The 16,148-nt window shown below is 40.5% G+C and overlaps 2 protein-coding genes across 2 annotated transcripts in view; both read left to right on the top strand.

The window, feature by feature from the left end:
- RLF (RLF zinc finger) overlaps positions 1-5,884 on the top strand; it is an 84,509-nt gene extending 78,625 nt beyond the window's left edge. The window contains exon 8 of the mRNA XM_008711994.2: positions 994-5,884. Coding sequence (XP_008710216.2) covers positions 994-5,643 — 4,650 coding nt within the window. The 3' untranslated portion in view covers positions 5,644-5,884. The remainder of the gene's footprint in view (positions 1-993) is intronic.
- Positions 5,885-12,496: 6,612 nt separating this feature from the next.
- Positions 12,497-15,822, top strand: TMCO2 (transmembrane and coiled-coil domains 2). Its single transcript, XM_008712012.2, has 2 exons — positions 12,497-12,736; positions 15,155-15,822. The coding sequence occupies exons 1-2, from the start codon at positions 12,497-12,499 to the stop codon at positions 15,467-15,469; spliced, it is 555 nt and encodes a 184-aa protein (XP_008710234.1). The 3' UTR covers positions 15,470-15,822.
- Positions 15,823-16,148: the final 326 nt, after the last annotated feature.

Genomic DNA, 16,148 nt, shown 5'->3' on the forward strand with positions numbered 1-16,148 from the left:
AAGCTGAGATGCAGTACACCTATAGTGTACTATATTAGTACTAAAGTACTAATTCTTTTTTTTTTTTTTTAAGATTTTATTTATTTATTTGACAGAGACACAGCCAGCGAGAGAGGGAACACAAGCAGGGGGAGTGGGAGAGAAGAAGCAGGCTCCAAGTGGAGGAGCCCAACGCGGGGCTCGATCCCAGAATGCCAGGATCAGGCCCTGAGCCGAAGGCAGACACTTAACGCCTGAGCCACCCAGGCGCCCCTAAAGTACTAATTCTTTTAGGAGAAAATGGGGAGGGTCCCTTGGGTGGCTCAGTCAGTTAAGCATTGGACTCTTGATTTCAGCTCAGGTTGTGATCTCAGGGTTTGTGAGATCCAGCCCCACGTTGGGCTCGATGCTGGGCATGTAACCTACTTAAGATTCTCTCCCTCGCTCTGCCCCTTCCCCCTCTATAAAAAAAAGGCGGGGGAGGAAATGGGGACAGTCTTTTATTTTAGCCTTAAGATTTTGGAAACACCCAGCTGTTCATTACACATGTGTTTCTTCAATTGAATTCAGTCCTAGACTCACTTTTATACAGGTGTTTCCTCTTATACCCATTTATTTAAGCCCTGTCCTTCCTAACCAGCTTAAGACAATTCTTTTTTGAATCCTTCAATGACCTTATTTATCCTGAATTCCTTTGAATTCATGTACCTTTATTGTTTATACATTTGGCATATAAGCAGATTCCTTGAGGGTTAGAGAGTGCTTTAGTATGCAGTGCCTTATAAAGTTGGACATTCTGTAAATGTACATTGTTATTGTTCATGGTTGTAACATCTAATCCAGTCCTTTGCATGTTGAGATAAGAAGGATCTAAATGTAACTTGCAGGAAGAAAGATTAAAGATAAAATTTAAGAACTCTAAAAGTTTTGAGGAGTATACATCTTACCAGTGAAAGTTATGTAGTATTTCCATAATGAAAAAGAATAATAACTCCCCCCCTCTTTTTCTTATAGGCACAGGATGCTGGTCTTGGGGTGTCAATTTTACTATGTGTCAGAGCTCTTCAACTCAGATCAAGTGAGGATGAAGAAATGAAGGCATCAGTTTGTAAAACAATTGCTTGTCTTTTACCAGAAGATTTAGAAGTCAGACGAGCTTGTCAGCTTACAGAATTCTTAATTGAACCCAGTTTGGATGGATTTAATATGTTGGAAGAACTGTATTTGCAACCAGATCAAAAATTTGATGAAGAAAATGCACCAGTTCCAAATTCTCTCCGATGTGAGCTCTTACTGGCTTTAAAGGCCCACTGGCCTTTTGATCCTGAATTTTGGGACTGGAAAACTTTAAAACGACACTGCCACCAACTGCTAGGACAAGAAGCCTCCGATTCTGATGATGATCTAAGTGGCTATGAAATGTCTATTAATGACACAGATGTTTTAGAGTCATTTCTCAGTGACTATGAGGAAGGTAAAGAAGATAAACAATACAGAAGAAGAGACTTGACAGATCAGCATAAGGAGAAAAGAGACAAAAAACCCATTGGTTCTTCTGAAAGGTACCAGAGGTGGCTTCAGTACAAATTTTTCTGTTTGTTATGTAAGCGGGAATGTATAGAGGCCAGGATTCTTCATCATTCTAAGATGCATATGGAAGATGGAATTTACACCTGTCCGGTTTGTATTAAAAAATTCAAGAGAAAAGAAATATTTGTTCCTCATGTGATGGAACATGTTAAAATGCCACCAAGCAGAAGGGACCGCTCTAGAAAGAAGTTACTGTTGAAAGGCTCTCAAAAGGGGATTTGTCCCAAGAGCCCCTCTGCAACCCTGGAGCAAAACCAGTCATTGGATGAACAAGCCAAAGGAGAGTCTCATGAATATGTCACATTCAGCAAATTAGAAGATTGCCACTTGCAAGACAGAGATTTGTACCCATGTCCTGGCACAGACTGTTCCCGTGTATTTAAGCAGTTTAAATACTTAAGTGTGCATCTTAAAGCTGAACACCAAAATAATGATGAAAATGCCAAGCATTACTTGGATATGAAAAACAGAAGAGAGAAGTGTACTTATTGTCGACGACATTTCATGTCTGCTTTTCACCTGCGGGAGCATGAACAAGTGCATTGTGGTCCTCAACCTTATATGTGTGTATCTATAGATTGCTATGCAAGGTTTGGATCAGTGAATGAACTACTTAACCATAAACAAAAACATGATGATCTGCGTTATAAATGTGAATTAAATGGCTGTAATATTGTTTTCAGTGACTTGGGACAGCTTTACCACCACGAAGCACAACACTTTAGGGATGCATCTTACACATGCAACTTTGTTGGCTGTAAAAAATTCTATTATTCTAAAATTGAATACCAGGATCACCTCTCAATGCATAACGTTGAAAGTTCGAACGGAGATGTGAAGAAATCGGTGAAACTTGAGGAGGCTGCACCAGGTGAAAAGCAAGGTTGTATCGATCAGCCCCCTCTGCTTGACCAAACTGATAAACCACATTTACCTGAGGATCTTCTTTTCTGCGCAGGATCAGCTAGTTCTCAAATAGAAACTGCAGAAAATCTGAAAGAAAACAGTGACAGTAATTCTAGTGATCAGTTAAGTCATAGCTCTTCAGCTTCCATGAATGAAGAGTTAATTGATACACTGGATCACTCTGAAACCATGCAGGATATATTATTATCTCATGAGAAAGTCTTCGTGCCCTCCAGTTTAAAAGAAAAATGTTCCAATGTGGCAGTTTGTTTTGATGGGACTAAGTTTACCTGTGGTTTCGATGGCTGTGGTTCCACGTACAAAAATGCAAGAGGGATGCAGAAGCATCTACGGAAGGTTCATCCGTACCATTTCAAACCCAAAAAGATAAAGACAAAAGATCTCTTTCCCTGTTCGGGTAATGAACATAATCAGACAGCTGAAAAGTTTGATGCAGAACCTAAACCCAGCTCAGATACAAACAGTGACTCTCCAGATGAAGGTCTAGATCACAATATTCATACTAAATGCAAGCGAGAATATCAAGGTTATTCCTCAGAAGCTTCCATTTGTGCTTCTAAACGGCCGTGTACAGAGGATACCATGTTGGAACTTTTGTTACGCTTGAAACATTTAAGCTTGAAAAACTCAATAACACATGGATCTTTCTCAGGGTCATTGCAGGGGTACCCATCCAGCGGTGCTAAGTCTCTTCAATCGGTTTCACCTACTATCTCAGACCTTAATTTTCAGAATCAAGATGAGAATATGCCAAGTCAGTACCTTGCACAGTTGGCGGCTAAGCCTTTTTTCTGTGAGCTTCAAGGATGCAAATATGAATTTGTGACCAGAGAGGCTTTGTTAATGCATTATCTTAAAAAACATAATTATTCAAAAGAAAAAGTCCTTCAGTTAACTATGTTTCAACATCGGTATTCTCCATTCCAGTGTCATATTTGCCAAAGGTCATTTACAAGAAAAACGCACCTGAGGATTCATTATAAAAATAAACATCAAATTGGCAGTGACAGAGTAACTCACAAACTGTTAGATAATGAAAAATGTGATCATGAAGGCCCATGCTCAGTAGACAGATTGAAAGGTGATTGCTCGGCAGAACTTGGCGGTGATCCCAGCAGTAACTCTGAGAAGCCACACTGTCACACTAAAAAGGATGAATGCAGTTCCGAAACAGATTTGGAGTCATCTTGTGAAGAAACAGAAAGTAAAACCTCTGATATTTCGTCACCAATAGGTAGCCATAGAGAAGAACGAGAAGGACGAGAGGGACGAGGTAGCAGGAGAACTGTTGCTAAAGGAAATCTCTGCTATATTTTGAATAAATACCACAAACCATTCCATTGTATCCATAAAACTTGCAACTCCTCATTCACCAATCTGAAAGGCTTGATTCGTCATTACAGAACTGTACATCAGTACAACAAAGAACAGTTATGTTTAGAGAAAGACAAAGCAAGAACCAAACGGGAACTTGTCAAATGTAAAAAGATATTTGCTTGCAAGTATAAGGAATGTAACAAACGTTTCCTGTGTTCCAAAGCCCTTGCTAAGCACTGTAGTGACTCTCATAACCTAGACCATATCGAAGAGCCTAAAGTGCTTTCCGAAGCTGAATCTGCAGCACGGTTTTCCTGTAACCAGCCTCAGTGCCCTGCTGTTTTTTATACATTCAGCAAGTTGAAGCACCACTTGATGGAACAGCATAATATTGAAGGAGAAATACATTCGGATTATGAAATTCATTGTGATCTTAATGGCTGTGGCCAGATTTTCACCCATCGCAGTAATTATTCTCAACATGTATATTACCGACATAAGGACTATTACGATGATCTGTTTAGAAGCCAGAAAGTGGCAAATGAAAGGCTACTAAGGAGTGAAAAGGTGTGTCCAACGGCGCTCGCTCAAGGGCATGAACAGCAGACTACCAGGAGATCCTTTAATGCTAAGGCTAAAAAATGTACTTTAATCAAAGAAAAGAAGGCTCCAATTAGTTTCAAAACAAGAGCCGAAGCCCTCCATATGTGTGTGGAGCAGTCTGAGCACACACAGTACCCCTGCATGGTTCAAGGATGCTTATCTGTGGTGAAGTTGGAGAGCAGCATAGTGAGGCATTATAAACGCACCCATCAGATGAGTAGTGCTTATTTAGAGCAACAGATGGAAAATCTTGTCGTCTGTGTTAAGTATGGTACCAAAATTAAGGAGGAGCCCCCTTCTGAAGCAGAGCCCTATATAAAGAAAGAAGAAAATAGCTGTGAATCAGAGCACACAAAGCACAGCCATTCCCCAGGTGACATTAGCGTGCCTGCCCAGAACACGGATTCCCTTCATCCAGGCGAAAGGGAGGGAGGTCAGAAAGGATGTACAGAAAGCAAACCGGTGTTTGATGCAGATAATCTGCTCTACAGAGGAACTTTGAAATGTAACCATAGTTCGGAAACCACTTCTTTGGAACAATGTAATATAGTTCAGCCTCCTCCTTGTAAAATAGAAAATCCCATACCTAATCCTAGCGGGACTGAAAGTGGGACTTATTTCACAAGTTTCCAGCTGCCTTTACCAAGGCTCAAAGACTCCGAAACCGGGCAGCAAAGTTCAGGGCAAGAAAACACTGTAAAAAACTCAACCCATGTCCCAAAAGAAAATTTTAGGAAGCATCCACAGCCCAGGTCATTTGATTTGAAGACTTATAAACCTATGGGATTTGAATCTTCATTTCTGAAATTTATTCAGGAAAGTGAAGAGAAAGAAGACGATTTTGATGATTGGGAGCCTTCAGAGCACTTAACATTAAGTAATTCTTCACAACCCAGTAATGACTTAACAGGGAGTGTTATGGCAAATAATATGGTGAATGACAATGACCCTGAAGTTGACATACCTCATTCTTCCAGTGACTCTGCAATTCATGAGAACCTGACTGCAATCCCACCTTTGATAGTAGCGGAGACAGGAACAGTTCCTTCCTTGGAAAACCTGAGGGTTGTATTGGACAAAGCATTAACAGACTGTGGAGAGCTTGCCTTAAAACAGCTTCATTATCTTCGGCCAGTGGTTGTCCTTGAAAGATCTAAGTTTTCCACACCAATTTTAGACTTGTTTCCAACAAAAAAGACAGATGAGCTTTGTGTAGGAAGTTCCTAAATAGCAATTTTGTTTTAGAAACAGACTGGCTCCAACACTGCAACATGGGGACAATTGCCAACTTGAACAAAGGCTGAGAACCAGCCACACCGTTGTTTAGGGTAGAATAGGCTGTGTATTTACATGAATGTATAATATCTCTGTCAGCAGTATTGGCTGAGTCCATTAGCTCTCCAGTTGGTTTATTGATTGGGTTTTTTTGTTTGTTTGTTTGTTTATTAAAAAAAGAAATGGAACTGTACTCTTGTTTGGTGCTAATTAATACATCAAAATATATTGGGGCTTCCTTTTTCAAATTAAGTGTGCATGATTGTATATGGAACAAATACTAAGATCCCAGGGTGGGAGGGCTAGGGAAAGGGATATGGAGTTCTTACTTGACTTGAATGTGCACCTGAGGGTGCTTTGTGTAATATATTGTACACTACAGCATCTTATATTTTTTGAGTTGAGTTTCAATAAATTACAATTTTTCACCCATTTCTTGTTTACTCATAATGAGTTTTCCTGCCATACATAGACTGAAACTGCACTTGTATTTTCTGGAATGTGCACTTATATTTTGCCCCAGTAGTTTTTCGTTTCTTACTAACCAAGCCATTTAGATCAAGCTTCTTTCTGAATGACTATTGTCTTAAAACTTTTGTGCAAAGAAAATTCTGAAATTGAGTAATTAACTCTGAGAGTCAACATAGCTCCAAAAGAGAATGTCCAGGAGTTGTCCGGGTAGAATGAGAACATGAAGGGCATAGATGGACACAGTGATGTTTCCAGGGAACTACAGATAATTTGGTAGGCTGCAATGAAGGGGAGCATTGAGGTGGATGAGATTATTGTAGCGATAGATGGACAGGAACCCAACCACGAATGCTAAGGAGTTTGAACTTGAATCCACAGGCAGCTGAGAGCCTTTGAAGGATTTGAACAAAATAACATGATAATGTTAATTGTAATGTTAAATTAATAACAATTTGTAGATAACGTGAGTGTGATTTGAGGGGCTGAGAATGGAAACATACTAAGACTGTTGAAGTATCTGAGGCAAATTTGGTGAGACTATACTGATAGTTGCAGCACAAGGAAGAGGAGATGAAAGTGAGAAATTTAAAGAGAGGGTTGTTAGGCCTTGGAGGGTGAAAAAAATATTTTTAGGAAAACTGAAAGATTCAGTAGTGATGCGTCCGATTGAGGAGGGAATGCAAAAGGAAGAAATGAATTTGGGGAAAGAGGATGGAAAGCCAAGATGAGCTTGGTCTTTGGATGTGTTGAGCCTCAGTGGACTGTGAGCCACATATGTCTGATGACAAGGAAAGCAGTGTGTTCTTATAAATACAGCAGCTTTATTCTCTGTGCTTGTGAGGTTCTCAGTCACTTTCATTAGCTAGCAATGAAGTGAGTCAGACACTCCTAACATCCCTTTCTTACGCCAGTGGTTAGGATTTCAAGATCTTTGCTCTGACTCTTAAACTTTGTAGTTTTGTTTTGTTTTGTCAGCTCTTAAGGAATTTCATTCTGTCACCTCCTTACCCTAAGTCTGAAGCACACCCCTGCCCCGTGCCCAGGTGGTTTCATGGTTCAGATCCTGGTAGGTTCTGAACAGAGGGTTCTCAAGATTCTGTTGAAAGAAAAAGTGGCAGAAACTGGGGAACATCTCAGAGGCTAAGGCTACTACTGATTCCTTGGGACCTTTTCTGTCGGCTTCAGTTTCCTCACCTATAAGTGAAAAGATAGGGGATATCCTCTTGAAAAATCACTTTCTGTGATCTAAGTATGAGAAACATCTGGTGGCTTCATTCTTTAAATTCCTTATACTAGAGATTTTTAGCCCAGAACAAGAGAAAGTTGGTAATTTGCTGAACTATATCCATTCAACTACTCCTAACTTCTACCCCCTGAAAGGACCAAGTGAGTCCATTTGTAGTGGAACCAAACCCTAATTTTCAAAACTCTATTGGAAGTTTGCTTCAAGTACAAGCCACAGTGGTTCATCATAAGATTACTTTCTGTTCCAGTTGGAGCGCTTGCTTCATTTGATCTTTATTAAAGACAATGTTTTATGTCAAACGGAGCATGTGCAGTTCTATGATAATACAGAAGGTAAGAGGGTTATTTCTGTGCTTTTAGTACTATCATTTTTACTTCATGTGTCTTTGGGATTTGTCCCAATGCTGGTGCAAACCTGGAAGCATTGACTTTGTTCTTAAAGCCTTTTTATTTTTTATTTGTTTTTATTTTTACTTTTTAAGATTGATTTTATTTATTAGAGAGCGGCGGGGGGGGGGGGAGGAACAGAGGGAGAGGAACAAGCAGACTCCTCACTGAGCACAGAGCCCCACACAGGGCTCTATCCCATGACCCTGAGATGACGACCTGAGCTGAAATCAAGAGTTGGAGGCTTAATTGACTGAGCCACCCAGGTGCCCCTCAGAGCCTTTTTAAATTCAAGAATGCCCCCCTTAAATGAGGTGTATAAGTTGAGAGTGCCAGACACTTTCATTCTATCCGTTTACCCAGCATTCTCTTGTTTCATTGTTTCCCCATGTTCATGAACACGTGTGTGAGAGAGAGGGTGGGGGATGATGGCGAAGAAAGTTTTGATTAGTATTCCTAGAGTTTCCATCCCAAGTCTATCCTCTCTTTGTCCCAGGTTGCCTACTTTGACTGCATTGCCAAGGACATAGTCACTGGAGGATGGAATTAGTCATTAACCAAATATTTAAGTGCACCCATATTTAGAGACAGTTTTAGGTGCTTTGGGAGATAAAAATACCAAAGTAAATTTGTTCCAACTGTGGCAGTGGAGCAACAGCATGGGCATCACCTTGGAGCTTGTTAGAAGTGTAGAATGTCAGGCCAGGCCCTACTCCAGGCCTTCTGGCCCCAAATCTGCATTTTAGTAAAATCTCTAGATGATTCATAGGCACAGAAAAACTTGTGAAGCAATGACTAGAACAAAATGGAAAGTACTGTGAGAATTCAGGATAATTACACTTTTCTAAAAGCACTTTACATAAAATATCTTACTGAATTTTCATAACTTCATGAAGTAGGTACTGTTAACCCTCATTTGACAGATAAAAACTTAAAGGTGAAGTGTTTTGCCTAGCCGATAGAAGCTGGGACTAGATGGAGCCTAGTCTCCAGTTTCTTCTGACTGGAAGGATATCAGGGGAACTTATGTGAAGGAAGAACATTGGAAAGTTGCACATGGCATTTAAAGTACAAAAAAAACCATAGTTTCTGTCATTAAATGAGTGTATTGTTTGTGGAAGTGAATAATGGGAAATAAAGTTTGAAGTGTAAGTAAAAGCCAGGTCATGCAGATTCAGTTCCAATCACACATCTATTATTGATATTTTCTCATTTGAGGAAAGAGAGGAAAACCAGTTCATTTCTGTGAGTCCATTTTTCTTTCTGAGAGAAACTTGTAAAAGAGAAGTTGCTCAGTCCCTTCTCCCCACTTCCCACCCCCACAACAGACTGTGATGCCTCCTGGCTTTATACTGCTGGCTCAGGGGCGAAGCCTCCTGTCGGGTAGAGCTGAGTCTGGAGAGTGCCCCACTCTAATCTGACCTGCTTGGTCTACACCTGCAGGAATAGATTCTGTGACACACTGCATTTGGAAGGCCGAACCACTTTGAGAAAGGTAACCAGGATAGTCAGGAGATTTAAAAACCTGTCACCCTGTATTTGACAGGTTTAGCCAGTAAAATAGAGAAGACTGGAAGCACAGGAAAGCTATAGCCAAATATTCACTAAGCACATACCATCTGCTAGTTCCCGAGTGTTGAACATGACACAGTAGGTTTCCTGCATCGTGGAAGTTAGAGTCTAGTGAAGAAGATAGACAGTAGGGCGCCTGGGTGGCTCAGTGGTTTAAGCATCCACCTTTGGCTGAGGTCATGATCCTAGAGTCCTGGAATTGAATCCCACATCATGCTCCCCTCTCAGTGGGGAGTCTCCTTGTTCCCCTCCTGCTCATGCTTTCTCTCTCTCTCAAATAAAATCTTAAAAAAACAAGAACACTGCTTTTAGAAGATAGACAATAAACAAAACACTACAAACGAAGGGCTACAAAAGAAGCTGTGGCTGTGATGGGAACTCAAGGCCAGGAAAAGCATCCTGGAGGAAGCGATACTTGAACCGAAACCTGAAGAACCAGTAGGAACTAGCCAGAGAGCATAATCCTGTTGTGTGCAGAGGCTTTGTGGTGTGTTTGTGACATTGACAAGTCTGGCATAGCTAGTGCTGAGAGTAAAGATGGGAAAGGGAAAGGAGAGAAGGCTGGATAGGTAAACAGCAACCAGATAGTTGAGTGCCATGTAACCAGCTTGTAGATTTTGGATTTTGTTTGAAAGGCAATGAAGAACCTAGGAGTCCTAAGTTGCAGTGTGAAAGCCAGAAAGTCCTCATGCAGTCTGATGTGGAAGACTCCTGGGTGGAAGTGACTGACGGCTGGCTGGCTGGATACATGGGCGGATAACTGTCTAAAGGTGAGATGACATGCCTTGCATAGTGATAATTCTTCACTGGAGGTTTTCAGGCATCTAAGAAGGAAGTCAAACTATTAATGGGCTTTTCAGACTAGATTCTTCGAAGGCACCTGACACTATTGAGATTGACAATACCTTGTATTTGGTCGTGGATGTCACTACAAATCATAGTTATACTTATCTATATGGGTAGCTTGTTCTTTCATACAAATTACCAAATTCTCATTACAGACCTACAAGGTAGGAATTACTCCCACTTCACAAATGAAGATATTAGGGCTCAGGCTAAGTAATTTGCTCAAGGTAACAAGGTTAGTGAATAGAAGAGCCAAAAATTTTAACCCAGATCCACTGTACTCCCAAAGGCCTATCCTCTTAACAGCTACTCTGTAAAGATTCTATATGAACAAGTACACAGATATGGTAATAAGCACTTGATGAATGAACAGTTTAGGCTGTAAGGATATTTAGAATTCTTCCAGGGGACTTTGCATTCACCTAATATTTAATGCCCACTATGTGCCAAGACCTAGGGATACAGTAGTCAATAAAAGGGACATGGTCCCCGTCTTCCTTAGGTTTACAACAGAGAAGACAGATGTTAAACCAAAAATTGCACAAATAACTGTAATTGTGTTAAGTGCGTTGAAAGTAAAGTGTAAGGTGCCATGTAACAGGGAGATGTAATCTAGTATCGAGAGTCTCAAATAATGATTTAGTTGTCACAGCCCTATCTTTCTCCAAAAAGTTTCTGGTTACCGGTTCCTGACCTATGTTTAACCTATAATAGCCAAATCCAAAGTCTTATCTGAATCAATTTTATTCCTTGCTAGAAAGGATTCCGACTGTTGTCACTCACTAGCAGACTGTGGGTTTAATATCAATAGCAGTCACTCATAAATCAGTAGGTCATTTCACTCTGACATAAGTACTACATTTCCAACACACTCTAGACTCCATTTTCTGGATGTGTCTCTGACACTCCAAGCAACTTGCCATACCACCCCTTCCTGCAAGAACAAAACAATTATTCCTGTTCCAAGCCTCCCTATTACTGTTCTTTTAACCAGAAAGAACACACTGGCATAACCTCAGACAGTATTTTTCTAAAAATTGTCATAACTGACCCTTTCTCCTCTTCCTTTTTGCTTCTCCTCTCCTATTGGTGCAAACTCTCTTTTGGATTCTTGCTGTCTTCACAATTGATCTCAGTTTAGAATATACACGTGTGTGAACTCTTTTCTCCTCCAAGTTTTTTGGGTACAGACTGTACATACTGTATTTTCATACCTCCTTGCTTGAATGTAGATAGGTACTAGTCAGTAAATAATTGATTTGATAACATGCCATAGAAGTTATTGTACAGCACCTACAGTTTACAGTGTTTAGAAAATTATACCATCTGTTTCTTTTTTTTTTTTCAAAGTATTTTTTAAAGATTTTTTATTTATTTATTTGACAGAGATAGCCAGCGAGAGAGGGAACACAAGCAGGGGGAGTGGGAGAGGAGGAAGCAGGCTCCCAGCAGAGGAGCCTGATGTGGGGCTCTATCCCACAACGCCGGGATCACGCCCTGAGCCGAAGGCAGACGCCTAACGACTGCACTACCCAGGCGTCCCATACCATCTGTTTCTAATATAAACCTTGCAAAGGATGTGGAATCCCATCTGTAAACAGATGAGCAAAATGAGGCTCAAATATGTTTCAATAGTCTTCCCAAATATCACAATTTCTAAACAATAGTGACATGTGAAAAAGGGGAATGCTGCAAAATAATCCAGTAATAATCCCTCCATATTTACCAAGTAAACTATTCCCTCTTTGAGAAAGCTTTCCTTAAATTCTCTCCTCAAATCTCCACTTAACCTCAGTTTTGTCATTTGCCATGTGAAAATAATTGCTGTCCCTTCCATGTACTGCTGGAAATGTTCCATATCTACACTTTCCAAGAAGGTAACCACTAGCCACATTGGCTACTTAAATGTAATTAAAATTAAACAAAATGTAAAATTCAATTCCTTGATTACACTATTGGCTACCGTATTGGACAGAGCAGATATAGAGTACTTCCATCATTGCAGAAAGTTCTATTGGACAGTGCTGTGCTACAGCTAGAACTTGCCAACGATCCAGGGAAACAACATGACTGAACTGAAAATCCAGGCCAAGGTTTGGTTGGTTTTGAGTGAGAAAGTTCACTGGGTGAGTGCGACGCAAGCTGGCCTTTAGAACAGTGACCTCACAATGCACAGTCCACAATGGCTCTAGAACACCTGGGCTCCCTGGCCACTCTCCCTAACTCGTATCTAGGTTCCTGAAGCCTCTGCACATGTAGTTCCTGGAGCTGCTGTCTTATTAAAATGTCAACATCTTTTCCTTCATCGGTCTGGGACAACATCGTCGATTATCTTTCTCTGAGCTCAATATGGAATTGGCTACAAGCAAGTCTTCTGGGAGAGACTAGATCACCTCAGCAAACAAATTTGGGTGTACTAGATAATCTTGCTCCAGCTGTGCAAGTTATCCTGGGGATTTCCTTTTTGCTTTTGTTGGGAGTAGGAGTATATGCCTTATGGAAACGAAGTGTTCAGTCAATTCAGGTTATACTCTTTTGTTACAGAGGAATTTAAATCGTTCTAAATCAAAATTTAGTTAGCTCTTTCCTGTATTGCTGCTACCCAGTTTTAAGGCCATGCAGATGCGCAAAGATTAACCCTAGTCTCTGAAATTGGTTGAAACTAGGTTAAACCTTAAAAACTTTTGCCAATTAGGTTTTGAGCATAAAACGCTCTTTCTCACAGTGGTCTTTGGCTTGTGTTAGAATAAAATAGATCAAACAATTTCATAAACTGAGAAGGCAGCCTAACGCCAAATTTATTTGATCACATGTTCATCTTTGATTTTCTACTATGTGCCAGACGCCATGAGGGGTATCTTTTAAAAGAATAGGCATTGCAAATATAATTGGGATCTTGGGTTTGGCCTTTCTGTTCTTAATGTGACTTTGTTCTATAACTGATGGCAAGGCATGTCTATTCATTTAGGCATCACAATATTTTCATTATTTCCTTGTTTTAACAGTATCAGGCTTAATACGCAAGGGTTCTTTTTGGGACTAGGACTATAATTGGCTGGGATTGTAAGAAACATTTAGGATTTTACATACTTCTAATCACCAATAATAATAACTTAATAGTTTAATCACCAGAAATAATAGCTATATTTACAATATAGTCAAAATGCTTTTAGAATCCCAACAATTCCATGAAATGGATAGAGGTTATTTTCGTATGACAAGGAAACTGAGGTGCATTGACGTTCAGTGGAAATCTAAGGGGGTAGGATTTTAAAAGGGCTCTCTTAAGGTTTACTTGGTAAATGCTGAGAGAAATTATTACTGGATCATTTTGTAGCTTTCACTTTTTTCATATATCACTACTGGTGAGGAATCATGGTCACATCCATTCTCTTAACCTTTCAAAACCCTGCATGGTAGGCAAGGAGGGAGTATCCTGTCTGTCTTGTGGTCAAGGAAACTTGGTTATCACTGAACCAAGGTGACATAGATTATACAAACTGGCAAATCTGAGATTGGAACCTAATTTTTAGGATTCCAAATTCAGATCTTCTCCAGAATCTCATTTAATATAATCCAACTAACCTAAATCCCCAAAGGGATATGTGGGTATACACGTGTTTCAATTAGCTAATAGAAGAATACAAGGTAAAACAACAACAACAACAACCCTCAAACTATTGTCTGTACTTCTGGGTTCTACTCTTGTTTGGTTCATGTTCAACTCAATTAGATGAATTTGCAGCCCTCCAGACACCTCAGCCAAGAAAGAGGTAGTATAACCAGTGCTTAAGAGCATGAGCTCTGGAGTCGGACTGCTGGGGCTCAAACTTTGGTCCCATCACTTGCTGTGTGATCAGAGAGCAGCCAGTCTCCAAAATCCCACTTTCCTTATCTGTAAGATGGGTTTGTCAACAGTGCCTCCCTTAGGGTGGTCATGAGGGTTAAAGGAGATACTGTGTGTATAAAGCTCAGCACATAATGAATGCTCAGTAAACAGTGCCAGTTACCATAATAAGGAAAAAAGATAATTGGTTTTTTTTCCTTATAATAATATATTTTTATTATGTTAGTCACCATACAGTACATCCCTGGTTTCTGATGTAAAGTTCGATGATTCATTAGTTGTGTATAACACCCAGTGCACCATGCAATACGTGCCCTCCTTACTACCCATCACCGGCCTATCCCATTCCCCCACCCCCCTCCCCTATGAAGCCCTCAGTTTGTTTCTCATAGTCCATAGTCTCTCATGCTTCATTCCCCCTTCTGATTACCCCCCCTTTCTTTATCCCTTTCTTCCCCTACCGATCTTCCTAGTTCTTATGTTCCATAGATGAGAGAAATCATATGATAATTGTCTTTCTCTGCTTGACTTATTTCACTTAGCATTAAGATAATTGGTTTTTAATTTTGCTCCTGACAGGAATCGGTCCTAGGTCATTAAAAAAAAGTGTGTTTCCCCATGACCAGGAAATCTAGTTTTCAAACCACTGTGTCCTGAGGGAACTTACGTGGAAGTCAGACTTCCTAGATTTCAGTCCTGGCTCTATCATTTCCAAGCATATGACCTTGGACAATGTCAGGGTCCAAACTGGAAGGTATTTAAATGGCTACCCAGTTCTGGGGTTTTTTTCTACGTAAATAGGCAAGTAATAGGCAAAACAACCTCCTCGCACAGAGCCCTGTGTGTGGCACATTTTTAGCAAACGTATCTATTCTTATCATCTTTATTAATTAAATGCAAATAACAATCCCTGACCTGCCAATCACTCTGTGATAAAGATCAAAAGACAGAATAGATGTGAAGATGTTTTGTTAAACAGAAGCTTTGGCATAAGAATGAGAGATTATTGTTACTACTAGGTTTTTGTTTTATTTTGAATCTGAGGCATTCCCATGAATAAACAAGTAACGTGCAACTTCTGTTGTTTTATTTTAGAAAATATTGTTGTTTGTAATCACCCTCTACAAACTTTACAAGAAGGGCTCAGATTTTTTTCAGGCTTTGCTGGTCAGCCCAGAAGGGAATCTTCTCCCAGTTCAAGACAATAATTTCTTCCTATCCTTGGGTCTGCAAGAGAGAATTTTGAAAAAACTTCAGGCAGTGGAGAACAAAGTGAAGGACCTGGAGGGGATGATCATTTCCCACAAACCTGCCACGAAGAGGGATTGCTCCTCGGAGCCTTACTGCAGCTGCTCTGACTGCCAGAGCCCCTTACCCACATCGGGGTTTACTTCCACATCTGAAATGTGATGGACTCCAGTCTTTTCCAGAAAAGCACTGTTTTTCCCTCATGTGTGTGGTGGTGTATCAATAAAGATAGAGAACTATATTGCAATGACCCTGCAAGGACTGGCTCTCTATTCGGGAGGGCCCAGCTTCTACTTATGTGTGTGGTGGGGTGTACTAGTAGTCAAAAATGTCTCGGAGATAATGATGCCACTCGGTAGGCTGGAGGCACTAAACAGCCAGATAGAAAAGGAGAGCCAAACTGGAATCCACGGGAAAAGAAGGGAAAGTGGGTCAGGGATCTGGCCTTGAGCTCCGTGCTGAAGAGGTTGGATGAGGTATCATAAAAGCAGCAAAACTGTGCAGTTGAAGGGCAGTGCTGTGTACTGTCCTGTGGAGGTAGGCTGGCTGTTGCGCTGGCCTTTAGCCTACAGGTAAATATGTGGCCCATGAGTCTGTCTGCATTAATTACCCAGAGATGAAGAAGGATGGGCTGGGTACGAAGGACACTCTACTTTTATCCAACTTTTATTGATACTTACTCTGGGCTAAGCATTATGATAATCCTTGGGAATCTGTCCTTTGTGCTTCAGGAGCACCCAGTTTGGCTGGTTGGGCAGGTAATTTCAGAGCAAGGAGTTATATATAATGCAGTGGGATCACATCATCTTGAATTTAGCTGAATTCACCTGTGAGAATCCCA

This window comes from Ursus maritimus, unplaced genomic scaffold (assembly GCF_017311325.1).
Source record: "Ursus maritimus isolate PB19 unplaced genomic scaffold, ASM1731132v1 scaffold_32, whole genome shotgun sequence".
Classification (NCBI taxonomy): domain Eukaryota; kingdom Metazoa; phylum Chordata; class Mammalia; order Carnivora; family Ursidae; genus Ursus; species Ursus maritimus.